At 46.6% G+C, this 25,617-nt stretch overlaps 1 protein-coding gene across 1 annotated transcript; it reads left to right on the top strand.

Annotated features, from left to right (window-relative positions):
• Positions 1–341: 341 nt before the first annotated feature.
• On the top strand, positions 342–25,124 carry LOC120040274 (methionine synthase-like; the record flags this gene model as incomplete). Its single annotated transcript, XM_038985470.1, has 7 exons — positions 342–505; positions 4,660–4,845; positions 10,726–10,905; positions 14,330–14,446; positions 17,512–17,652; positions 21,766–21,855; positions 24,971–25,124. Coding segments are annotated over exons 1-7 (976 nt in total), but the record flags the coding sequence as incomplete, so codon positions are not given.
• Between the last annotated feature and the right edge of the window lie 493 nt (positions 25,125–25,617).

Here is a 25,617-nt window from a genome sequence, read left to right as displayed (position 1 = left end):
CCAGTTATCCTCCTCGTGATACCACCTGAATTTAAAAACCCAGTCGAATACAGATTGCATGATCATTGTAGCGAGGAATATCTTCTCTTCTGTACCCATGTCTGGTGTACCCGGGCCATGTTCAGTAGGGCACACCGTATCAAAACGTTTTGAAACAAAAAAACTAAATGATGACTTATTGGACAAGTTCAGGTAGTTCCTCCCTGTTTCAGTCTATCTTCTTGTGTTTGGTGCATATTAAACACAACCCTGTGACTCAATGTGTACTGTGTCCCTGTCTGTGAACCGGGTCCCTGTCTGTGAACCGGGTCCTTGTCTGTGAACCGGGTCCCTGTCTGTGAACCGGGTCCCTGTCTGTCTCCAGGAGGCGTTGAGCATAGCCAAGACCCAGGTGGAGATGGGAGCCCAGGTGTTGGACATCAACATGGATGAGGGGATGCTGGAGGGTCCTGCCGCCATGGCCCGGTTCTGCTGTCTCATAGCCTCCGAGCCTGACATCGCCAGGGTAGGAATCAGCTGGACATTTCAAAAAAGATAGATACCTGCACACTCTGACGTTTAATCATGTTTTCTAAACCATTTCCTGTGATAATTTCCTGTCCATTTCCTGTGATAATTTCCTGTCCATTTCCTGATAATTTCCTGTCCATTTCCTGTGACATTACCAGAGAGGTAATGTCACTGAGCTACAGGAAGCAGAACCACATCGTTGAAGTGCTGGGAGATGCCGGGAAAACGAGACCACACTAAGAACAGAGTTCATCTATAGAATAAGTCCTTTAGACCCTTTACTAAAGCTGAAGTTCACTTACCCAGCTCTCCTAGCTGTCCTCTGAATCCTCTCTCTCTCTCTCCTCTCCTAGGTTCCTCTGTGTATAGACTGGTCTAACTTCCAGGTCTCTCTCTCTCTCTCTCCTCTCCTAGGTTCCTCTGTGTATAGACTGGTCTAACTTCCAGGTGTCCTCTCTCTCTCTCCTCTCCTAGGTACCTCTGTGTATAGACTGGTCTAACTTCCAGGTGTCCCCCTCTCTCTCTCCTCTCCTAGGTACCTCTGTGTATAGACTGGTCTAACTTCCAGGTGTCCCTCTCTCTCTCTCTCTCCTCTCCTAGGTTCCTCTGTGTATAGACTGGTCTAACTTCCAGGTGTCCTCCTCCTCTCTCCTCTCCTAGGTACCTCTGTTTATAGACTGGTCTAACTTCCAGGTGTCCTCTCTCTCTCTCCTCTCCTAGGTACCTCTGTGTATAGACTGGTCTAACTTCCAGGTGTCCTCTCTCTCTCTCCTCTCCTAGGTACCTCTGTGTATAGACTGGTCTAACTTCCAGGTGTCCTCTCTCTCTCTCCTCTCCTAGGTTCCTCTGTGTATAGACTGGTCTAACTTCCAGGTGTCCTCTCTCTCTCTCTCCTCTCCTAGGTACCTCTGTGTATAGACTGGTCTAACTTCCAGGTGTCCTCTCTCTCTCTCCTCTCCTAGGTACCTCTGTGTATAGACTGGTCTAACTTCCAGGTGTCCTCCTCTCTCTCTCTCCTAGGTACCTCTGTGTATAGACTGGTCTAACTTCCAGGTGTCCTCTCTCTCTCTCCTCTCCTAGGTACCTCTGTGTATAGACTGGTCTAACTTCCAGGTGTCCTCCTCTCTCTCTCTCCTAGGTACCTCTGTGTATAGACTGGTCTAACTTCCAGGTGTCCTCCTCTCTCTCCTCTCCTAGGTACCTCTGTGTATAGACTGGTCTAACTTCCAGGTGTCCTCTCTCTCTCTCCTCTCCTAGGTACCTCTGTGTATAGACTGGTCTAACTTCCAGGTGTCCTCTCTCTCCTCTCCTAGGTACCTCTGTGTATAGACTGGTCTATCTTCCAGGTGTCCTCCTTTCTCTCTCCTCTCCTAGGTACCTCTGTGTATAGACTGGTCTAACTTCCAGGTGTCCTCTCTCTCTCTCCTCTCCTAGGTACCTCTGTGTATAGACTGGTCTAACTTCCAGGTGTCCTCCTCTCTCTCTCTCCTCTCCTAGGTACCTCTGTGTATAGACTGGTCTAACTTCCAGGTGTCCTCTCTCTCTCTCCTCTCCTAGGTACCTCTGTGTATAGACTGGTCTAACTTCCAGGTCTCTCTCTCTCTCTCCTCTCCTAGGTACCTCTGTGTATAGACTGGTCTAACTTCCAGGTGTCCTCTCTCTCTCTCCTCTCCTAGGTACCTCTGTGTATAGACTGGTCTAACTTCCAGGTGTCCTCCTCTCTCTCTCTCCTAGGTACCTCTGTGTATAGACTGGTCTAACTTCCAGGTGTCCTCTCCCTCTCTCTCCTCTCCTAGGTACCTCTGTGTATAGACTGGTCTAACTTCCAGGTCTCTCTCTCTCTCTCCTCTCCTAGGTACCTCTGTGTATAGACTGGTCTAACTTCCAGGTGTCCTCTCTCTCCTCTCCTCTCCTAGGTACCTCTGTGTATAGACTGGTCTAACTTCCAGGTGTCCTCTCTCTCTCTCTCCTCTCCTAGGTACCTCTGTGTATAGACTGGTCTAACTTCCAGGTGTCCTCTCTCTCCTCTCCTAGGTACCTCTGTGTATAGACTGGTCTAACTTCCAGGTGTCCTCTCTCTCCTCTCCTCTCCTAGGTACCTCTGTGTATAGACTGGTCTAACTTCCAGGTGTCCTCTCTCTCTCTCCTCTCCTAGGTACCTCTGTGTATAGACTGGTCTAACTTCCAGGTGTCCTCTCTCTCCTCTCCTCTCCTAGGTACCTCTGTGTATAGACTGGTCTAACTTCCAGGTGTCCTCTCTCTCTCTCTCCTCTCCTAGGTACCTCTGTGTATAGACTGGTCTAACTTCCAGGTGTCCTCTCTCCTCTCCTAGGTACCTCTGTGTATAGACTGGTCTAACTTCCAGGTGTCCTCCTCTCTCTCTCCTCTCCTAGGTACCTCTGTGTATAGACTGGTCTAACTTCCAGGTGTCCTCCTCTCTCTCTCTCTCCTCTCCTAGGTACCTCTGTGTATAGACTGGTCTAACTTCCAGGTGTCCTCTCTCTCTCTCTCCTCTCCTAGGTACCTCTGTGTATAGACTGGTCTAACTTCCAGGTGTCCTCTCTCTCTCTCTCCTCTCCTAGGTACCTCTGTGTATAGACTGGTCTAACTTCCAGGTGTCCTCTCTCCTCTCCTAGGTACCTCTGTGTATAGACTGGTCTAACTTCCAGGTGTCCTCTCCCTCTCTCTCTCTCCTAGGTACCTCTGTGTATAGACTGGTCTATCTTCCAGGTGTCCTCTCTCTCCTCTCCTCTCCTAGGTACCTCTGTGTATAGACTGGTCTAACTTCCAGGTGTCCTCTCTCTCTCTCTCCTCTCCTAGGTACCTCTGTGTATAGACTGGTCTAACTTCCAGGTGTCCTCTCTCTCTCTCTCTCCTCTCCTAGGTACCTCTGTGTATAGACTGGTCTAACTTCCAGGTCTCTCTCTCTCTCTCCTCTCCTAGGTACCTCTGTGTATAGACTGGTCTAACTTCCAGGTGTCCTCTCTCTCTCTCCTCTCCTAGGTACCTCTGTGTATAGACTGGTCTAACTTCCAGGTGTCCTCCTCTCTCTCTCCTCTCCTAGGTACCTCTGTGTATAGACTGGTCTAACTTCCAGGTGTCCTCTCTCTCTCTCTCTCCTCTCCTAGGTACTTCTGTGTATAGACTGGTCTAACTTCCAGGTGTCCTCCTCTCTCTCTCTCCTCTCCTAGGTACCTCTGTGTATAGACTGGTCTAACTTCCAGGTGTCCTCTCTCTCCTCTCCTCTCCTAGGTACCTCTGTGTATAGACTGGTCTAACTTCCAGGTGTCCTCCTCTCTCTCCTCTCCTAGGTACCTCTGTGTATAGACTGGTCTAACTTCCAGGTGTCCTCCTCTCTCTCTCTCCTCTCCTAGGTACCTCTGTGTATAGACTGGTCTAACTTCCAGGTGTCCTCTCTCTCCTCTCCTCTCCTAGGTACCTCTGTGTATAGACTGGTCTAACTTCCAGGTGTCCTCCTCTCTCTCCTCTCCTAGGTACCTCTGTGTATAGACTGGTCTAACTTCCAGGTGTCCTCTCTCTCTCTCTCCTCTCCTAGGTACCTCTGTGTATAGACTGGTCTAACTTCCAGGTGTCCTCTCTCTCTCTCTCCTCTCCTAGGTACCTCTGTGTATAGACTGGTCTAACTTCCAGGTGTCCTCTCTCCTCTCCTAGGTACCTCTGTGTATAGACTGGTCTAACTTCCAGGTGTCCTCTCCCTCTCTCTCTCTCCTAGGTACCTCTGTGTATAGACTGGTCTATCTTCCAGGTGTCCTCTCTCTCCTCTCCTAGGTACCTCTGTGTATAGACTGGTCTAACTTCCAGGTGTCCTCTCTCTCTCTCTCCTCTCCTAGGTACCTCTGTGTATAGACTGGTCTAACTTCCAGGTGTCCTCCTCTCTCTCCTCTCCTAGGTACCTCTGTGTATAGACTGGTCTAACTTCCAGGTCTCTCTCTCTCTCTCCTCTCCTAGGTACCTCTGTGTATAGACTGGTCTAACTTCCAGGTGTCCTCTCTCTCCTCTCCTAGGTACCTCTGTGTATAGACTGGTCTAACTTCCAGGTGTCCTCTCTCTCTCTCTCTCCTCTCCTAGGTACCTCTGTGTATAGACTGGTCTAACTTCCAGGTGTCCTCTCTCTCTCTCCTCTCCTAGGTACCTCTGTGTATAGACTCGTCGAACTTCGAGGTGATCAAGGCGGGACTGAAGTGTTGTCAGGGGAAGTGTATCGTGAACAGCATCAGTCTGAAGGAAGGAGAGGAGGAGTTTCTCCAGAGAGCTACGACTGTCAGACGCTACGGGGCTGCCGTGGTTGTTATGGCGTTCGACGAGGAGGGTCAGGTGAGACCGACAGTTGGGAAGGAGATGGTAGGACATACAGCGGCAAGAAAAAGTATGTGAACCCTTTGGAATTACCTGGATTTCTGCATTAACCTCTCTTGGGTATGTGAGACGGTAGCGTCCCACCTCTTCAACAGCCAGTGAAACTGCTGGGCGCCAAATTCAAATACAGAAATACTCATTATGAAAATTTAGAAAACAAAACATATTTTACATAGGTTTAAAGATGAATTTCTTGTGAATCCAACCACGGTGTCAGATTTAAAAAATGCTTTACGGCGAAAGCATACATTACGATTATGAGAACATAGCCCACTAGACAAATAATTACAAACAGTAACCAGCCAAGTAGAAAAGTTACACAATTTAGAAAAAGAGATAAAATTAATCCCTTACCTTTGATGATCTTCATATGGTTGCGCTCAGCAGACATTCATTTACTCAATAAATGTTCCTTTTGTTCGATAAAGTCTCTTTATATCCAAAAACCTCAGTTTTGTTCATGCGTTTTCTTCAGTAATCCACAGGCTCAAACGCAGACAAAAAAATCCTAATTGTATCCGTAAAGTTCATAGAAACATTTCAAACGATGTTTATATTCAAACCTCAGGTTGTTTTTAGCCTAAATAATCAATAATATTTCAACCGGACAATAACGTCGTCAATATAAAAGGTAAACAAGAAAGGCACTCTCTCGGTCGCGCGCATGAAAAAGCTCTGTGACACTTTAGGGCCACTCATTGACTGCTCTTACTTCCTCATTTTTCAGAATACAAGCCTGAAACAATTTCTAAAGACTGTTGACATCTAGTGGAAGGCATAGGAACTGCAATTTGAGTCCTAAGTCAATGGATACTGTAATGGCATTGAATAGAAAACTACAAAACCCCCCCAAAAAACGGCTTCCTGAATGGATTTTTCTCAGGTTTTCGCCTGCCAAATCAGTTCTGTTATACTCACAGACACTATTTTAACAGTTTTGGAAACTTTAGACTGTTTTCTATCCAAATCTACCAGTTATATGCATATCATATCTTCTGGGCCCGAGAAGCAGGCAGTTTAATTTGGGCATGCTTTTCATCCAAAATTCCAAATGCTGCCCCCTTCCCTCGAGAAGTTAATTGGTCCTAAAATTTGATCTGATCTTCATCTAAGTCACAACAATAGACATATTCTGCTTAAACTAAAAACACACACATTATTGTATTTTTCTTGTCTATATTGAATACAACATTTTAAACATTAGGTTGGATAAAGTATGTGAACCCTGAGGCTAATGACTTCTCCAAAAGCTGATTGGAGTCAGGAGTCAGTTAACCTGGAGTCCAATCAATGAGACGAGATTGGAGATGTTGGTTAGAGCTGCCCTATAAACACCACTCACACAGTCTGAGATTAGAGATGTTGGTTAGAGCTGCCCTGCCCTATAAACACCACTCACACAGTCTGAGATTAGAGATGTTGGTTAGAGCTGCCCTGCCCTATAAACACTCACACAGTCTGAGATTAGAGATGTTGGTCAGAGCTGCCCTGCCCTATAAACACCACTCACACAGTCTGAGATTAGAGATGTTGGTTAGAGCTGCCCTGTCCTATAAACACTCACACAGTCTGAGATTAGAGATGTTGGTTAGAGCTGCCCTGCCCTATAAACACTCACACAGTCTGAGATTAGAGATGTTGGTTAGAGCTGCCCTGCCCTATAAAAACACTCACACAGTCTGAGATTAGAGATGTTGGTCAGAGCTGCCCTGCCCTATAAACACTCACACAGTCTGAGATTAGAGATGTTGGTTAGAGCTGCCCTGCCCTATAAAAACACTCACACAGTCTGAGATTAGAGATGTTGGTTAGAGCTGCCCTGCCCTATAAAAACACTCACACAGTCTGAGATTAGAGATGTTGGTCAGAGCTGCCCTGCCCTATAAACACTCACACAGTCTGAGATTAGAGATGTTGGTTAGAGCTGCCCTGCCCTATAAAAACACTCACACAGTCTGAGATTAGAGATGTTGGTTAGAGCTGCCCTGCCCTATAAAAACACTCACACAGTCTGAGATTAGAGATGTTGGTCAGAGCTGCCCTGTCCTATAAAAACACTCACACAGTCTGAGATTAGAGATGTTGGTCAGAGCTGCCCTGCCCTATAAAAACACTCACACAGTCTGAGATTAGAGATGTTGGTTAGAGCTGCCCTGTCCTATAAAAACACTCACACAGTCTGAGATTAGAGATGTTGGTCAGAGCTGCCCTGCCCTATAAACACTCACACAGTCTGAGATTAGAGATGTTGGTTAGAGCTGCCCTGCCCTATAAACACTCACACAGTCTGAGATTAGAGATGTTGGTTAGAGCTGCCCTGCCCTATAAACACTCACACAGTCTGAGATTAGAGATGTTGGTTAGAGCTGCCCTGTCCTATAAACACTCACACAGTCTGAGATTAGAGATGTTGGTCAGAGCTGCCCTGCCCTATAAAAACACTCACACAGTCTGAGATTAGAGATGTTGGTCAGAGCTGCCCTGCCCTATAAAAACACTCACACAGTCTGAGATTAGAGATGTTGGTTAGAGCTGCCCTGCCCTATAAAAACACTCACACAGTCTGAGATTAGAGATGTTGGTTAGAGCTGCCCTGTCCTATAAACACTCACACAGTCTGAGATTAGAGATGTTGGTTAGAGCTGCCCTGCCCTATAAAAACACTCACACAGTCTGAGATTAGAGATGTTGGTCAGAGCTGCCCTGCCCTATAAAAACACTCACACAGTCTGAGATTAGAGATGTTGGTTAGAGCTGCCCTGCCCTATAAAAACACTCACACAGTCTGAGATTAGAGATGTTGGTTAGAGCTGCCCTGTCCTATAAACACTCACACAGTCTGAGATTAGAGATGTTGGTTAGAGCTGCCCTGCCCTATAAAAACACTCACACAGTCTGAGATTAGAGATGTTGGTTAGAGCTGCCCTGCCCTATAAAAACACTCACACAGTCTGAGATTAGAGATGTTGGTTAGAGCTGCCCTGTCCTATAAACACTCACACAGTCTGAGATTAGAGATGTTGGTTAGAGCTGCCCTGCCCTATAAAAACACTCACACAGTCTGAGATTAGAGATGTTGGTCAGAGCTGCCCTGTCCTATAAACACTCACACAGTCTGAGATTAGAGATGTTGGTTAGAGCTGCCCTGCCCTATAAAAACACTCACACAGTCTGAGATTAGAGATGTTGGTTAGAGCTGCCCTGCCCTATAAAAACACTCACACAGTCTGAGATTAGAGATGTTGGTCAGAGCTGCCCTGCCCTATAAAAACACTCACACAGTCTGAGATTAGAGATATTGGTCAGAGCTGCCCTGCCCTATAAACACTCACACAGTCTGAGATTAGAGATGTTGGTTAGAGCTGCCCTGCCCTATAAACACTCACACAGTCTGAGATTAGAGATGTTGGTTAGAGCTGCCCTGCCCTATAAACACTCACACAGTCTGAGATTAGAGATGTTGGTTAGAGCTGCCCTGCCCTATAAAAACACTCACACAGTCTGAGATTAGAGATGTTGGTTAGAGCTGCCCTGTCCTATAAACACTCACACAGTCTGAGATTAGAGATGTTGGTTAGAGCTGCCCTGCCCTATAAACACTCACACAGTCTGAGATTAGAGATGTTGGTTAGAGCTGCCCTGCCCTATAAACACTCACACAGTCTGAGATTAGAGATGTTGGTCAGAGCTGCCCTGTCCTATAAACACTCACACAGTCTGAGATTAGAGATGTTGGTTAGAGCTGCCCTGCCCTATAAAAACACTCACACAGTCTGAGATTAGAGATGTTGGTTAGAGCTGCCCTGTCCTATAAACACTCACACAGTCTGAGATTAGAGATGTTGGTTAGAGCTGCCCTGCCCTATAAAAACACTCACACAGTCTGAGATTAGAGATGTTGGTCAGAGCTGCCCTGCCCTATAAAAACACTCACACAGTCTGAGATTAGAGATGTTGGTCAGAGCTGCCCTGCCCTATAAAAAACACTCACAAAATGTGAGTTTGCTATTCACAAGAAGCATTGGCTGATGTGAACCATGCCTCAAACAAAATAGATCTCAGAAGACGGGAGATTAATTGTTGATTTGCATAAAGCTGGAAAGGGTTACACAAGTATCTCTAAAAGCCTTGATGTTCATCAGTCCACGGTGGGACAAATTGTCTATAAATGGAGAAAGTCCAGCACTGTTGCTACTCTCCCTAGAAGTGGCCGTCCTGCAAAGATGACTGCAAGAGCACAGTGCAGAATGCTCAATGAGGTTAAGAAGAATCCTAGAGTGTCAGCTAAAGACTTATAGAAATCTCTGGAACATGCTAACATCTCTGTTGACGAGTCTTACGATACGTAAAACACTAAACAAGAATGGTGTTCATGGGAGGACACCACAGAAGAAGACACTGCTGTCCAAAAAAACCCATTTCTGCACATCTGAAGTTTGCAAAAGAGCACCTGGATGTTCCACAGCGCTACTGGCAAAATATTCTGTGGACAGATGAGACTACAGATGAGTTGTTTGGAAGGAACACAACATTATGTGTGGAGAAAAAAGGCACAGCACACCAACATCAAAACCTCATCCCAACTGTAAAGTCTGGTGGACGGAGCATCATGGTTTGGGGCTGCTTTGCTGCCTCAGGGCCTGGACAGCTTGCTATCATCGACGGAAAAATGAATTCCTAAGTTTATCAAGACATTTTGCAGGAGAATGTAAGGCTATCTGTCCTCCAATTGAAGCTCAACAGAAGTTGGGTGACGCAACAGGACAACGACCCAAAACACAGAAGTAAATCCACAACAGAATGGCTTCAACAGAAGAAAATACACCTTCTGGAGTGGCCCAGTCAGAGTCCTGACCTCAACCTTCTGGAGTGGCCCAGTCAGAGTCCTGACCTCAACCTTCTGGAGTGGCCCAGTCAGAGTCCTGACCTCAACCTTCTGGAGTGGCCCAGTCAGAGTCCTGACCTCAACCTTCTGGAGTGGCCCAGTCAGAGTCCTGACCTCAACCTTCTGGAGTGGCCCAGTCAGAGTCCTGACCTCAACCTTCTGGAGTGGCCCAGTCAGAGTCCTAACCTCAACCTTCTGGTGTGGCCCAGTCAGAGTCCTGACCTCAACCTTCTGGAGTGGCCCAGTCAGAGTCCTGACCTCAACCTTCTGGAGTGGCCCAGTCAGAGTCCTGACCTCAACCTTCTGGAGTGGCCCAGTCAGAGTCCTGACCTCAACCTTCTGGAGTGGCCCAGTCAGAGTCCTGACCTCAACCCGATTGAGATGCTGTGGCGTGACCTCAAGAGTGCGGTTCACACCAGACATCCCAACAACATTGCTGAACTGAAACAGTTTGGTAAAGAGGAACGGTCCAGAATTCCTCCTGACCGTTGTGCAGGTCTGATCCGAAACTACAGAAAACATTTGCTTGAGGTTATTGCTGCCAAAGGAGGGTCAACCAGTTATTAAATCCAAGGGTTCACGTACTTTTCCCACCCTGCACTGTGAATGTTTACACGGTGTGTTCAATAAAGACATGGAAACATATTGTGTGTCTGTTTTATTAGTTTAAGCAGACTGTGTTTGTCTATTGTTGTGACCTAGATGAAGATCAGATCAAATTTTATGACCCAATTTATGCAGAAATCCAGGTACATTCCTAGAGGGGGGGGGTTAACAGGATGTAAGTGGTAGGTGGGGTGGGGTTCCATCCTGTGCTGCTGTGGGCTATGGGTGCTTGGCAGACCACTACTCCTGCGACAGGGGATTGGAACCCGTTACCTCATGGATAAAAGACTGTTGTCCGGGAAACGATCAGGCCTCGGGAACAGCCCTCTTCTCTGGTTCCTATACAGGCTACTGAGACGGAGCGCAAGGTCGAGATCTGTAGCAGAGCCTATCGTCTCCTGGTAACTCAAGTGGGCTTTGACCCCAACGACATCATCTTTGACCCCAACATCCTGACCATCGGCACGGGCATGGAGGAACACGGCGAGTACGCCATCAACTTCATCCGAGCCACCAGGCTCATCAAGGTCAGTTGAGACCCGGGGTCGTGTTTCCTTTAACGCGGTCACAACACTGCTTCCTGTTTCCTGTCACTCTCCGGGATTTCCTATTGGACTGTGTCTTTCTGTATTGATAGCAGTGGTGATGTCCCAGCACTCAGCTGTCCAGGGTCTGGTCACAACACTGCTTCCTGTTTGTCACTCTCAGGGATTTCCTATTGGACTGTGTCTTTCTGTATTGATAGCAGTGGTGATGTCCCAGCACTCAGCTGTCCAGGGTCTGGTCACAACACTGCTTCCTGTTTCCTGTCACTCTCCGGGATTTCCTATTGGACTGTGTCTTTCTGTATTGATAGCAGTGGTGATGTCCCAGCACTCAGCTGTCCAGGGTCTGGTCACAACACTGCTTCCTGTTTCCTGTCACTCTCAGGGATTTCCTATTGGACTGTGTCTTTCTGTATTGATAGCAGTGGTGATGTCCCAGCACTCAGCTGTCCAGGGTCTGGTCACAACACTGCTTCCTGTTTGTCACTCTCAGGGATTTCCTATGGGACTGTGTCTTTCTGTATTGATAGCAGTGGTGATGTCCCAGCACTCAGCTGTCCAGGGTCTGGTCACAACACTACTTCCTGTTTGTCACTCTCAGGGATTTCCTATGGGACTGTGTCTTTCTGTATTGATAGCAGTGGTGATGTCCCAGCACTCAGCTGTCCAGGGTCTGCCTGGGACAGGAGATGGACCTCAGGGGGATTTCCTATGGGACTGTGTCTTTCTGTATTGATAGCAGTGGTGATGTCCCAGCACTCAGCTGTCCAGGGTCTGCCTGGGACAGGAGATGGATCTCAGGGGGATTTCCTATGGGACTGTGTCTTTCTGTATTGATAGCAGTGGTGATGTCCCAGCACTCAGCTGTCCAGGGTCTGTCTGGGACAGGAGATGGACCTCAGGGGGATTTCCTATTGGACTGTGTCTTTCTGTATTGATAGCAGTGGTGATGTCCCAGCACTCAGCTGTCCAGGGTCTGGTCACAACACTACTTCCTGTTTGTCACTCTCAGGGATTTCCTATGGGACTGTGTCTTTCTGTATTGATAGCAGTGGTGATGTCCCAGCACTCAGCTGTCCAGGGTCTGCCTGGGACAGGAGATGGATCTCAGGGGGATTTCCTATTGGACTGTGTCTTTCTGTATTGATAGCAGTGGTGATGTCCCAGCACTCAGCTGTCCAGGGTCTGCCTGGGACAGGAGATGGACCTCAGGGGGATTTCCTATGGGACTGTGTCTTTCTGTATTGATAGCAGTGGTGATGTCCCAGCACTCAGCTGTCCAGGGTCTGCCTGGGACAGGAGATGGATCTCAGGGGGATTTCAAACATCATGCATGGCAGTGTGGGCTTCCAGGCTTTCATGTACTGACCCATACTGTGTTTTCTGTAGGAGTCTTTACCTGGGGTCAGATTCAACCTGTCCTTTTAACAGTATATATATACTACAGTATAATATATTTATATATATAATTCTCTACAGGAGTTGTTGCCTGGGGCCAGGATCAACCTGTCCTTTTAACAGTATATAATATTTATATATATAATTCTCTTCAGGAGTTGTTGCCTGGGGCCAGGATCAACCTGTCCTTTTAACAGTATATAATACACTGCTCAAAAAAATAAAGGGAACACTTAAACAACACAATGTAACTCCAAGTCAATCACACTTCTGTGAAATCAAACTGTCCACTTAGGAAGCAACACTGATTGACAATAAATTTCACATGCTGTTGTGCAAATGGAATAGACAAAAGGTGGAAATTATAGGCAATTAGTAAGACACCCCCAAAAAAGGAATGGTTCTGCAGGTGGTGACCACACACCACTTCTCAGTTCCTATGCTTCCTGGCTGATGTTTTGGTCACTTTTGAATGCTGGCGGTGCTTTCACTCTTGTGGTAGCATGAGATGGAGTCTACAACCCACACAAGTGGCTCAGGTAGTGCAGCTCATCCAGGATGGCACATCAATGCGAGCTGTGGCAAGAAGGTTTGCTGTGTCTGTCAGCGTAGTGTCCAGAGCATGGAGGCGCTACCAGGAGACAGGCCAGTACATCAGGAGATGTGGAGGAGGCCGTAGGAGGGCAACAACCCAGCAGCAGGACCGCTACCTCCGCCTTTGAGCAGGAGGAGCACTGCCAGAGCCCTGCAAAATGACCTCCAGCAGGCCACAAATGTGCATGTGTCAGCATATGGTCTCACAAGGGCTCTGAGGATCTCATCTCGGTACCTAATGGCAGTCAGGCTACCTCTGGCGAGCACATGGAGGGCTGTGCGGCCCCACAAAGAAATGCCACCCCACACCATGACTGACCCACCGCCAAACCGGTCATGCTGGAGGATGTTGCAGGCAGCAGAACGTTCTCCACGGCGTCTCCAGACTCTGTCACGTCTGTCACATGTGCTCAGTGTGAACCTGCTTTCATCTGTGAAGAGCACAGGGCGCCAGTGGCGAATTTGCCAATCTTGGTGTTCTCTGGAAAATGCCAAACGTCCTGCACGGTGTTGGGCTGTAAGCACAACCCCCACCTGTGGACGTCGGGCCCTCATACCACCCTCATGGAGTCTGTTTCTGACCGTTTGAGCAGACACATGCACATTTGTGGCCTGCTGGAGGTCATTTTGCAGGGCTCCGGCAGTGCACCTCCTTGCACAAAGGCGGAGGTAGCGGTCCTGCTGCTGGGTTGTTGCCCTCCTACGGCCTCCTCCACATCTCCTGATGTACTGGCCTGTCTCCTGGTAGCGCCTCCATGCTCTGGACACTTCGCTGACAGACACAGCAAACCTTCTTGCCACAGCTCGCATTGATGTGCCATCCTGGATGAACTGCACTACCTGAGCCACTTGTGTGGGTTGTAGACTCCGTCTCATGCTACCACTAGAGTGAGAGCACCGCCAGCATTCAAAAGTGACCAAAACATCAGCCAGGAAGCATAGGAACTGAGAAGTGGTGTGTGGTCACCACCTGCAGAATCACTCCTTTATTGGGGGTGTCTTGCTAATTGCCTATAATTTCCACCTTTTGTCTATTCCATTTGCACAACAGCATGTGACATTTATTGTCAATCAGTGTTGCTTCCTAAGTGGACAGTTTGATTTCACAGAAGTGTGATTGACTTGGAGTTACATTGTGTTGTTTAAGTGTTCCCTTTATTTTTTTGAGCAGTGTATATATATATATAATTCTCTACAGGAGTTGTTGCCTGGGGCCAGGATCAACCTGTCCTTTTAACAGTATATAATATTTATATATATTTCTCTACAGGAGTTTTTGCCTGGGGCCAGGATCAACCTGTCCTTTTAACAGTATATAATATTTATATATATTTCTCTACAGGAGTTTTTGCCTGGGGCCAGGATCAACCTGTCCTTTTAACAGTATATAATATTTATATATATTTCTCTACAGGAGTTGTTGCCTGGGGCCAGGATCAGTGGAGGCCTGTCCAACCTGTCCTTCTCCTTCAGAGGCATGGAGGTCATCAGAGAGGCCATGCATGGCGCCTTCCTCTATCACGCCATCAAGGTAGGCGGAGCCTTCATCTATCACGCCATCAAGGTAGGTGGAGTCTTCCTCTAACACGCCATCAAGGTAGGTGGAGCCTTCCTCTACCACGCCATCAAGGTAGGTGGAGCCTTCCTTTATCACGCCATCAAGGTAGATGGAGTCTTCTACCACGCCATCAAGGTAGGTGGAGCCTTCCTCTATCACGCCATCAAGGTAGGTGGAGTCTTCCTCTATCACGCCATCAAGGTAGGTGGAGTCTTCCTCTACCACGCCATCAAGGTAGGTGGAGCCTTCCTCTACCACGCCATCAAGGTAGGTGGAGCCTTCTACCACGCCATCAAGGTAGGTGGAGCCTTCTACCACGCCATCAAGGTAGGTGGAGCCTTCCTCTACCACGCCAGCCAGTGGCTATCGACATCTAGCTAGCTACCGGCCCTACTACGTTACCACTGCATGAGTCAGCCAGTGGCTATCGACATCTAGCTAGCTACCGGCCCTACTACGTTACCACTGCATGAGTCAGCCGGTGGCTATCGACATCTAGCTCGCTACCGGCCCTACTACGTTACCACTGCATGAGTCAGCCAGTGGCTATCGACATCTAGCTAGCTACGGCCCTACTACGTTACCACTGCATGAGTCAGCCAGTGGCTATCGACATCTAGCTAGCTACCGGCCCTACTACGTTACCACTGCATGAGTCAGCCAGTGGCTATCGACATCTAGCTAGCTACCGACCCTACTACGTTACCACTGCCTGAGTCAGCCAGTGGCTATCGACATCTAGCTCGCTACCGGCCCTACTACGTTACCACTGCATGAGTCAGCCAGTGGCTATCGACATCTAGCTAGCTACCGGCCCTACTACGTTACCACTGCATGAGTCAGCCAGTGGCTATCGACATCTAGCTAGCTACGGCCCTACTACGTTACCACTGCATGAGTCAGCCAGTGGCTATCGACATCTAGCTAGCTACCGGCCCTACTACGTTACCACTGCATGAGTCAGCCGGTGGCTATCGACATCTAGCTCGCTACCGGCCCTACTACGATACCACTGCATGAGTCAGCCGGTGGCTATCGACAGCTAGCTAGCTACCGACCCTACTACGTTACCACTGCATGAGTCAGCCGGTGGCTATCGACATCTAGCTCGCTACCGGCCCTACTACGTTACCACTGCATGAGTCAGCCGGTGGCTATCGACATCTAGCTAGCTACGGCCCTACTACGTTAGCACTGCATGAGTCAGCCAGTGGCTATCGACATCTAGCTAGCTACCGACCCTACTACGTTACCACTGCCTGAGTCAGCCAGTGGCTATCGACATCTAGCTCGCTACCGGCCCTACTACGTTACCACTGCATGAGTCAGCCAGTGGCTATCGACATCTAGCTAGCTACCGGCCCTACTACGTTACCACTGCATGAGTCAGCCAGTGGCTATCGACATCTAGCTAGCTACGGCCCTACTACGTTACCACTGCATGAGTCAGCCAGTGGCTATCGACATCTAGCTAGCTACCGGCCCTACTACGTTACCACTGCATGAGTCAGCCGGTGGCTATCGACATCTAGCTCGCTACCGGCCCTACTACGATACCACTGCATGAGTCAGCCGGTGGCTATCGACAGCTAGCTAGCTACCGACCCTACTACGTTACCACTGCATGAGTCAGCCGGTGGCTATCGACATCTAGCTCGCTACCGGCCCTACTACGTTACCACTGCATGAGTCAGCCGGTGGCTATCGACATCTAGCTAGCTACGGCCCTACTACGTTAGCACTGCATGAGTCAGCCGGTGGCTATCGACATCTAGCTAGCTACCGGCCCTACTACGTTACCACTGCATGAGTCAGCCAGTGGCTATCGACATCTAGCTAGCTACCGGCCCTACTACGTTAGCACTGCATGAGTCAGCCAGTGGCTATCGGCATCTAGCTAGCTACCGGCCCTACTACGTTACCACTGCATGAGTCAGCCGGTGGCTATCGACATCTAGCTAGCTACCGACCCTACTACGTTACCACTGCATGAGTCAGCCGGTGGCTATCGACATCTAGCTAGCTACCGGCCCTACTACGTTACCACTGCATGAGTCAGCCGGTGGCTATCGACATCTAGCTCGCTACCGGCCCTACTACGTTACCACTGCCTGAGTCAGCCAGTGGCTATCGACATCTAGCTCGCTACCGGCCCTACTACGTTACCACTGCATGGGTCAGCCAGTGGCTATCGACATCTAGCTAGCTACGGCCCTATTACTTTAGCCAGTGGCTATCGACATCTAGCTCGCTACCGGCCCTACTACGTTACCACTGCATGGGTCAGCCAGTGGCTATCGACATCTAGCTAGCTACCGACCCTATTACGTTAGCCAGTGGCTATCGACATCTAGCTAGCTACGGCCCTACTACGTTACCACTGCATGAGTCAGCCAGTGGCTATCGACATCTAGCTAGCTACCGACCCTATTACGTTAGCCAGTGGCTATCGACATCTAGCTAGCTACGGCCCTATTACTTTAGCCAGTGGCTATCGACATCTAGCTAGCTACGGCCCTATTACTTTAGCCAGTGGCTATCGACATCTAGCTAGCTACGGCCCTATTACGTTAGCCAGTGGCTATCGACATCTAGCTAGCTACGGCCCTATTACGTTAGCCAGTGGCTATCGACATCTAGCTAGCTACCGGCCCTACTACGTTAGCCAGTGGCTATCGACATCTAGCTAGCTACGGCCCTATTACGTTAGCCAGTGGCTATCGACATCTAGCTAGCTACCGGCCCTACTACGTTAGCCAGTGGCTATCGACATCTAGCTAGCTACGGCCCTACTACGTTACCACTGCATGAGTCAGCCAGTGGCTATCGACATCTAGCTAGCTACCGGCCCTACTACGTTAGCCAGTGGCTATCGACATCTAGCTAGCTACGGCCCTATTACGTTAGCCAGTGGCTATCGACATCTAGCTAGCTACCGGCCCTACTACGTTAGCCAGTGGCTATCGACATCTAGCTAGCTACGGCCCTACTACGTTACCACTGCATGAGTAACCCTGTTGTCCTGCTGTCTCCTATAGGACGGTATGGACATGGGCATAGTGAACGCTGGCAGCCTGCCTGTCTATGATGATATTGACAAGGAGCTCCTGCTCATGTGCGAGAATCTCATCTGGAACAAAGACCCGGAGGCCACAGAGAAACTGCTGCTGTACGCACAGGTATATGGTTTACACAGTACAGTACATATCCTAGTATAACAGGTATATGGTTTACACAGTACAGTACATATCCTAGTATAACTGCTGCTGTACGCACAGGTATATGGTTTACACAGTACAGTACATATCCTAGTATAACAGGTATATGGTTTACACAGTACAGTACATATCCTAGTATAACTGCTGCTGTACGCACAGGTATATGGTTTACACAATACAGTACATATCCTAGTATAACAGGTATATGGTTTACACAGTACAGTACATATCCTAGTATAACAGGTATATGGTTTACACAGTACAGTACATATCCTAGTAAACATACTGTGCCTGTACGCACAGGTATATGGTTTACACAGTACAGTACATATCCTAGTATAACAGGTATATGGTTTACACAGTACAGTACATATCCTAGTATAACAGGTATATGGTTTACACAGTACAGTACATATCCTAGTATAACGTACTGTGCCTGTATGCACAGGTATATGGTTTACACACTACAGTACATATCCTAGTATAACTTACTGTGCTTGTATGCACAGGTATATGATTTACACAGTACAGTACATATCCTAGTAAACGTACTGTGCCTGTACACACAGGTATATGGTTTACACAGTACAGTACATATCCTAGTATAACGTACTGTGCCTGTACACACAGGTATATGGTTTACACAATACAGTACATATCCTAGTAAACGTACTGTGCCTGTACACACAGGTATATGGTTTACACAGTACAGTACATATCCTAGTATAACGTACTGTGCCTGTATGCACAGGTATATGGTTTACACACTACAGTACATATCCTAGTATAACTTACTGTGCTTGTACACACAGGTATATGGTTTACACAGTACAGTACATATCCTAGTATAACTTACTGTGCCTGTACGCACAGGTATATGGTTTACACAGTACAGTACATATCCTAGTATAACTTACTGTGCCTGTACGCACAGGTATATGGTTTACACAGTACAGTACATATCCTAGTATAACTTACTGTGCTTGTAGTCACAGGTATATGGTTTACACAGTACAGTACATATCCTAGTATAACAGGTATATGGTTTACACAGTACAGTACATATCCTAGTAAACATACTGTGCCTGTATGCACCGGTACATTGCCTTCGGGAAAGAATTCAGACCCCTTCGACTTTTCCCACATTTTGTTACGTTACAGCCTTATTCTAAAATGGATTAAAGATTATTTTCCCTCAGCGATCTACACACAATATCCCTTAATGACAAAGCGAAAACGTGTTTTTTTAGAAATGTTGCCAAATTTGTTCAACAGAAATATCTTATTTATGTAAGTATTCAGACCCTTTGCTATGACACTCTAAATTGAGCTCAGGTGCATCCTGTTTCCATTGATCATCCTTGAGATGTTTCTACAACTTGATTGGAGTCCACCTGTGGTAAATTAAATTGATTGGGTATGATTTGGAAAGGCACACACGTGTCTATATAAGGTCCCACAGTTGACAGTGAATGTCAGAGCAAAAACCAAGCCAGGTCGATGGAATTGTCAGTAGAGCTCCGAGACAGGATTGTGTCGAGGCACAGATCTGGGGAAGTGTACCAAAACATTTCTGCAGCATTGAAGGTCCCCAAGAACACAGTGGCCTCCATCATTCTTAAATGGAAGAAGTTTTGAACCACCAAGACTCTTCCTAGAGCTGGCCGCTCGGCCAAACTGAGGAATCGGGGGAGAAGGGCCTTGGTCAGGGAGGGGACCAAGAACCCGGTGGTCCCTCTGACAGAGCTCTAGAGTTCCCCTGTGGAGATGGGAGTAACTTCCAGAAGGACAACCATCTCTGTAGCACTCCACCAATCAGACCTTTATGGTAGAGTGGCCAGACGGAAGCCACTCCTCAGTAAAAGGCACATGACTGTCAGACCATGAGAAACAAGATTCTCTGGTCTGATGAAACCAAGATTGAACTCTTTGACCTGAATGCCAAGCGTCACGTCTGGAGGAAACCTGCCACCATCCCTACGGTGAAGCATGGTGGTAGCAGAATCATGCTGTGGGGATGTTTTTCAGTGGCAGGGACTGGGAGACTAGTCAGGATCGAGGGAAAGATGAACAGAGCAAAGTTCAGAGATCCTTGATGAAAATTTGCTCCAGAGCGCTCAGGACCTCAGACTGGGGTGAAGGTTCACCTTCCAACAGGACAATGACTCTAAACACACAGCCAAGACAACGCAGGAGTGGCTTCGAGACAAGTCTTTGAATGTCCTTGAGTGGCCCAGCCAGAGCCCGGACTTGAACCCGATCGAACATCTCTGGAGAGACCTGAAAATAGCTGTGCAGCGACACTCCCCATCCAACCTGACAGAGCTTGAGAGGATCTACAGAGAAGAATGGGAGAAACTCCCCAAATACAGGTGTGCCAAGCTTGTTGTGTCATACCCACGAAGAATCAAGGCTGTAATCGCTGCCAAAGGTGCTTTAACAAAGTACTTAGTAAAGGGTCTGAATACTTATGTAAACTAGCAAACATTAAAAAAAACTGTTTTTGCTTTGTCATTATGGGGTGTATTGTGTGTAGATTGATGAGGAAAATAAACAATACATTTTAGAATAAGGCTGTAATGTAACAAATGTGGAAGAAGTCAAGTGGTCTGAATACTTGCCAAAGGCTCTGCATATGGTTTACACACTACAGTACATATCCTAGTATAACGTACTGTGCCGGTATGCAACAGGTTTGTGCTTTACACACAGTACATATTCTGCTATATGAACAGGTACATACTGGTCCACCTGGTTAACACAGTACATATTCTGCTATATGAACAGGTACATACTGGTCCACCTGGTTAACACAGTACATATTCTGCTGTATGAACAGGTATATACTGGTCCACCTGGTTAACACAGTACATATTCTGCTGTATGAACAGGTATATACTGGTCCACCTAGTTAACACAGTACATATTCTGCTATATGAACAGGTACATACTGGTCCACCTGGGTAACACAGTACATATTCTGCTGTATGAACAGGTACATACTGGTCCACCTGGGTAACACAGTACATATTCTGCTGTATGAACAGGTACATACTGGTCCACCTGGGTAACACAGTACATATTCTGCTATATGAACAGGTACATACCAGTCCACCTGGTTAACACAGTACATATTCTGCTGTATGAACAGGTACATACCAGTCCACCTGGTTAACACAGTACATATTCTGCTGTATGAACAGGTATATACTGGTCCACCTGGTTAACACAGTACATATTCTGCTGTATGAACAGGTACATACTGGTCCACCTGGTTAACACAGTACATATTCTGCTATATGAACAGGTACATACCAGTCCACCTGGTTAACACAGTACATATTCTGCTGTATGAACAGGTACATACCAGTCCACCTGGTTAACACAGTACATATTCTGCTGTATGAACAGGTATATACTGGTCCACCTAGTTAACACAGTACATATTCTGCTGTATGAACAGGTACATACTGGTCCACCTGGTTAACACAGTACATATTCTGCTATATGAACAGGTACATACTGGTCCACCTGGTTAACACAGTACATATTCTGCTGTATGAACAGGTATATACTGGTCCACCTGGTTAACACAGTACATATTCTGCTGTATGAACAGGTATATACTGGTCCACCTAGTTAACACAGTACATATTCTGCTATATGAACAGGTACATACTGGTACACCTGGTTAGCACAGTACATATTCTGCTGTATGAACAGGTACATACTGGTCCACCTGGGTAACACAGTACATATTCTGCTGTATGAACAGGTACATACTGTTCCACCTGGGTAACACAGTACATATTCTGCTGTATGAACAGGTATATACTGGTCCACCTAGTTAACACAGTACATATTCTGCTGTATGAACAGGTACATACTGGTACACCTGGTTAGCACAGTACATATTCTGCTGTATGAACAGGTACATACTGGTCCACCTGGTAAACACAGTACATGTCCTGTAACTCTGTGGCTGTATGTCCCTGCTCGCTGGGGTTACCTGATCCCTAGTACAGTGTACTAGTTCCCATAGTTGTTCTCTGAAGAGAATCCTGTCGTTTTCAGAGCTGTGCCAAAGGAGGGAAGAAGGTGGTCCAGACGGATGAGTGGCGAGAGGGAACTGTGGAGGAGAGGCTGGAGTATGGGCTCATCAAGGTTAGTATAGTATGGGCTCATCAAGGTTAGTATAGTAGGGGCTCATCAAGGTTAGTAGGAGAGAGGCTGGAGTATGGGCTCATCAAGGTTAGTATAGTATGGGCTCATCAAGGTTAGTAGGAGAGAGGCTGGAGTATGGGCTCATCAAGGTTAGTAGGAGAGAGGCTGGAGTATGGGCTCATCAAGGTTAGTATAGTATGGGCTCATCAAGGTTAGTATAGTGTGGGCTCATCGAGGTTAGTATAGTATGGGCTCATCAAGGTTAGTATAGTATGGGCTCATCAAGGTTAGTATAGTGTGGGCTCATCAAGGTTAGTAGGAGAGAGGCTGGAGTATGGGCTCATCAAGGTTAGTATAGTATGGGCTCATCAAGGTTAGTATAGTATGGGCTCATCAAGGTTAGTATAGTATGGGCTCATCAAGGTTAGTAGGAGAGAGGCTGGAGTATGGGGTCATCAAGGTTAGTATAGTATGGGTTCATCAAGGTTAGTAGGAGAGAGGCTGGAGTATGGGGTCATCAAGGTTAGTATAGTATGGGTTCATCAAGGTTAGTATAGTATGGGTTCATCAAGGTTAGTAGGAGAGAGGCTGGAGTATGGGGTCATCAAGGTTAGTATAGTATGGGTTCATCAAGGTTAGTATAGTATGGGTTCATCAAGGTTAGTATAGTATGGGCTCATCAAGGTTAGTATAGTATGGGCTCATCAAGGTTAGTATAGTGTGGGCTCATCAAGGTTAGTAGGAGAGAGGCTGGAGTATGGGGTCATCAAGGTTAGTATAGTATGGGTTCATCAAGGTTAGTATAGTATGGGTTCATCAAGGTTAGTAGGAGAGATGCTGATGCTCCAGATACTCAACTAGTCTAAAGAAGGCCAGTTTATGGCTTCTTTAACTTCTTCTGGCTGCAGCCCGACGTCGGTACACTTATGACAACAGCCAGCTCAAGTGCAGGGCGCGAAATTCAAAATATATATTTTTTAAATATTTAACTTTCACACATTAACAAGTCCAATACAGCATATGAAAGGTACACATCTTGTGAATCCAGCCAACATGTCCGATTTTTAAAATGTTTTACAGCGAAAACACCACGTATATTTATGTTAGCTCACCACCAAATACAAAAAAGGACAGACATTTTTCACAGCACAGGTAGCATGCACAAAGCCAACCTAACTAACCAAGAACCAACCAAACTAACCAACAAACAACTTCATCAGATGACAGTCTTATAACATGTTATTCAATAAATCTATGTTTTGTTCGAAAAATATGCATATTTCAGGTATAAATCATAGTTTACATTGCAGCTACAATCAGAAATTGCACCGAAAGCAGACAGAATAATTACAGACACCAACGCCAAATAACTAAATACTCATCATAAAACATTTCTGAAAAATACATAGTGTACAGCAATTGAAAGACAGGCATCTTGTGATTCCAGACAATATTTCCAATTTATCAAGTGTTTTACAGCGAAAACACAATATAGCGTTATATTAGCTTACCACAATAGCCAAAAACACAAGCAATTTCCCAGTAGCAAAAGTAAGCGATCGTAACAAACAAGCAAAAGATATATAATTTTTTACTAACCTTGATTTTCTTCCTCAGATGACAGTCCTATAACATCAGGTTATACATACACTTATGTTTTGTTCGAAAATGTGCATATTTAGAGCTGAAATCAATGGTTACACATTGTGCTAACTTAGCTACTTTTTCCCACTACGTCCGGATTTTTCCTGACACTTTTTCTGACACACATATTCTGACCAAATAGCTATTCATAAACATAACAAAAAAATACATGTTGTATAGGAAATGATAGATCCATTAGTTCTTAATGAAATCGCAGTGTTAGAATTCTAAAAATAACTTCATTACGATATGCAGCTTCGGTATAGCTAGAGTACCCAAACGTTGGGCGCCCACGACTAGTTCACATGTACGACAGATATATGAAATAGCATCATAAAATGTTTCTTACTTTTGCTGATCTTTCATCAGAATGTTGGACAAGGTGTCCTTTGTCCAGAACAATCGTTGTTTGGATTTAGAACGGCAACTTTCCCTCTTCATTTAGCAAGCGCACTAGCCAAGTGGCACGGATCTCTCCATCGTCAACAAAGTCAGAGAACGGAACACGGCAAAACTCCCGAAAAAATTTCAATAATCTGATTAAACTATATTGAAAAAACATACTTTACGATGATATGGTCACATGTATCAAATAAAATCAAAGCCGGAGATAGTAGTCGTCCATAACGGCAGCTAAACAGAAGGCAATCCCACTGTCCACCTCGCGCTCCCCAGAGTACCGGAAATGAGGGACACGTCATACAAAGAGCTTGTATTCCACTTCAGACCAAGATAAACACTAAATTTCTTCTCTCACAGCCTCTTGACATCCAGGGGAAGGTCTATGAAGTGCACGTAGACTCTTACGTATCATGCCCATGTATAGGCAGGAAGAAGAACAGAGCCTCGATTTCAGGCTTTCCACTTCCTGGTCAGGAAGTTTGTGCCAAATGAGTTCTGTTTGACTCACAGATATAATTCAAACGGTTTTAGAAACTAGAGAGTGTTTTCTATCCAATAGTAATAATAATATGCATATTGTACGAGCAAGAATTGAGTACGAGGCCGTTTGAAATGGGCACCTTTAATCAGAGCTACTCAATACTGCCCCTGCAGCCATAAAAAGTTAATAAGGACAACAGTTTTCAGTCATGCTAACATAATTACAAAAGGGTTTTCTAATGATAAATTAGCCTTTTAAAATGATAAACTTGGATTAGCTAACACAACGTGCCATTGGAACACAGGAGTGATGGTTGCTGATAATGGGCCTCTGTAGATATTCCATTAAAAATCTGATGTTTCCAGCTACGATACTACACTGTATTTCTGATCAATTTGATGTCATTTTAATGGACAAAAAAAATGTGCTTTTCTTTCAAAAACAAGGACCCCAAACTTTTGAACAGTAGTGTATATCTAATAAAAAATGTTTTTGTCAAACTGTACCGATAAATGTAAGGTACAAATCTCCCTCTTTCTCCATCACTATTACTATCGATATCCCTTCTGTCTCTCTCACTGTTTCCAGGGTATAGATAAGTATGTGGTAGAGGATACAGAGGAGGCCAGGTCCCAGGCTGAGCTCTATCCGAGGCCCCTACACGTCATCGAGGGGCCCCTGATGAACGGCATGAAGGTGGTGGGGGACCTGTTTGGAGCTGGGAAGATGTTCCTACCGTCAGGTAGGGGGGGAAAGAGATGGAGGAGTGCACAGATCCTAGATATCCTCAGGTAGGGGGGGAAGAGATGGAGGAGTGCACTAGATCTAGATATCCTCAGGTAGGGTGGAAGAGTATATCCTCCAGGTAGGGGGGGGAAGAGATGGAGGAAGTGCACAGATCCTAGATATCATCAGGTAGGGGAGAAGAGATATCCTCAGGTAGGAGGGAAGAGATATCCTCAGGTAGGGGGGGAAGAGATGGAGGAGGGCACAGATCCCTAGATATCCTCAGGTAGGGGGAGAAGAGATATCCTCAGGTAGGGAGGGAAGAGATATCCTCAGGTGAGGGGGTGAAGAGATGGGAGGAGTGCCACAGATCCTAGATATCCTCAGAGTAGGGGGGAAAGAGATATCCTCAGGTAGGAGGGAAGAGATAGGTAGTGGCAAGATCCTAGATATCCTCAGTAGGGGGGGGAAGAGATGGAGAGTGCACAGATCCTAGATATCCTCAGGTA

The sequence above is a fragment of the Salvelinus namaycush genome, unplaced genomic scaffold, assembly GCF_016432855.1.
Source record: "Salvelinus namaycush isolate Seneca unplaced genomic scaffold, SaNama_1.0 Scaffold3388, whole genome shotgun sequence".
In the NCBI taxonomy this organism is placed as follows: domain Eukaryota; kingdom Metazoa; phylum Chordata; class Actinopteri; order Salmoniformes; family Salmonidae; genus Salvelinus; species Salvelinus namaycush.
The sequence above is the reverse complement of the archived record's forward strand: the minus strand, read 5'-3'. Positions and strand labels throughout refer to the sequence as shown.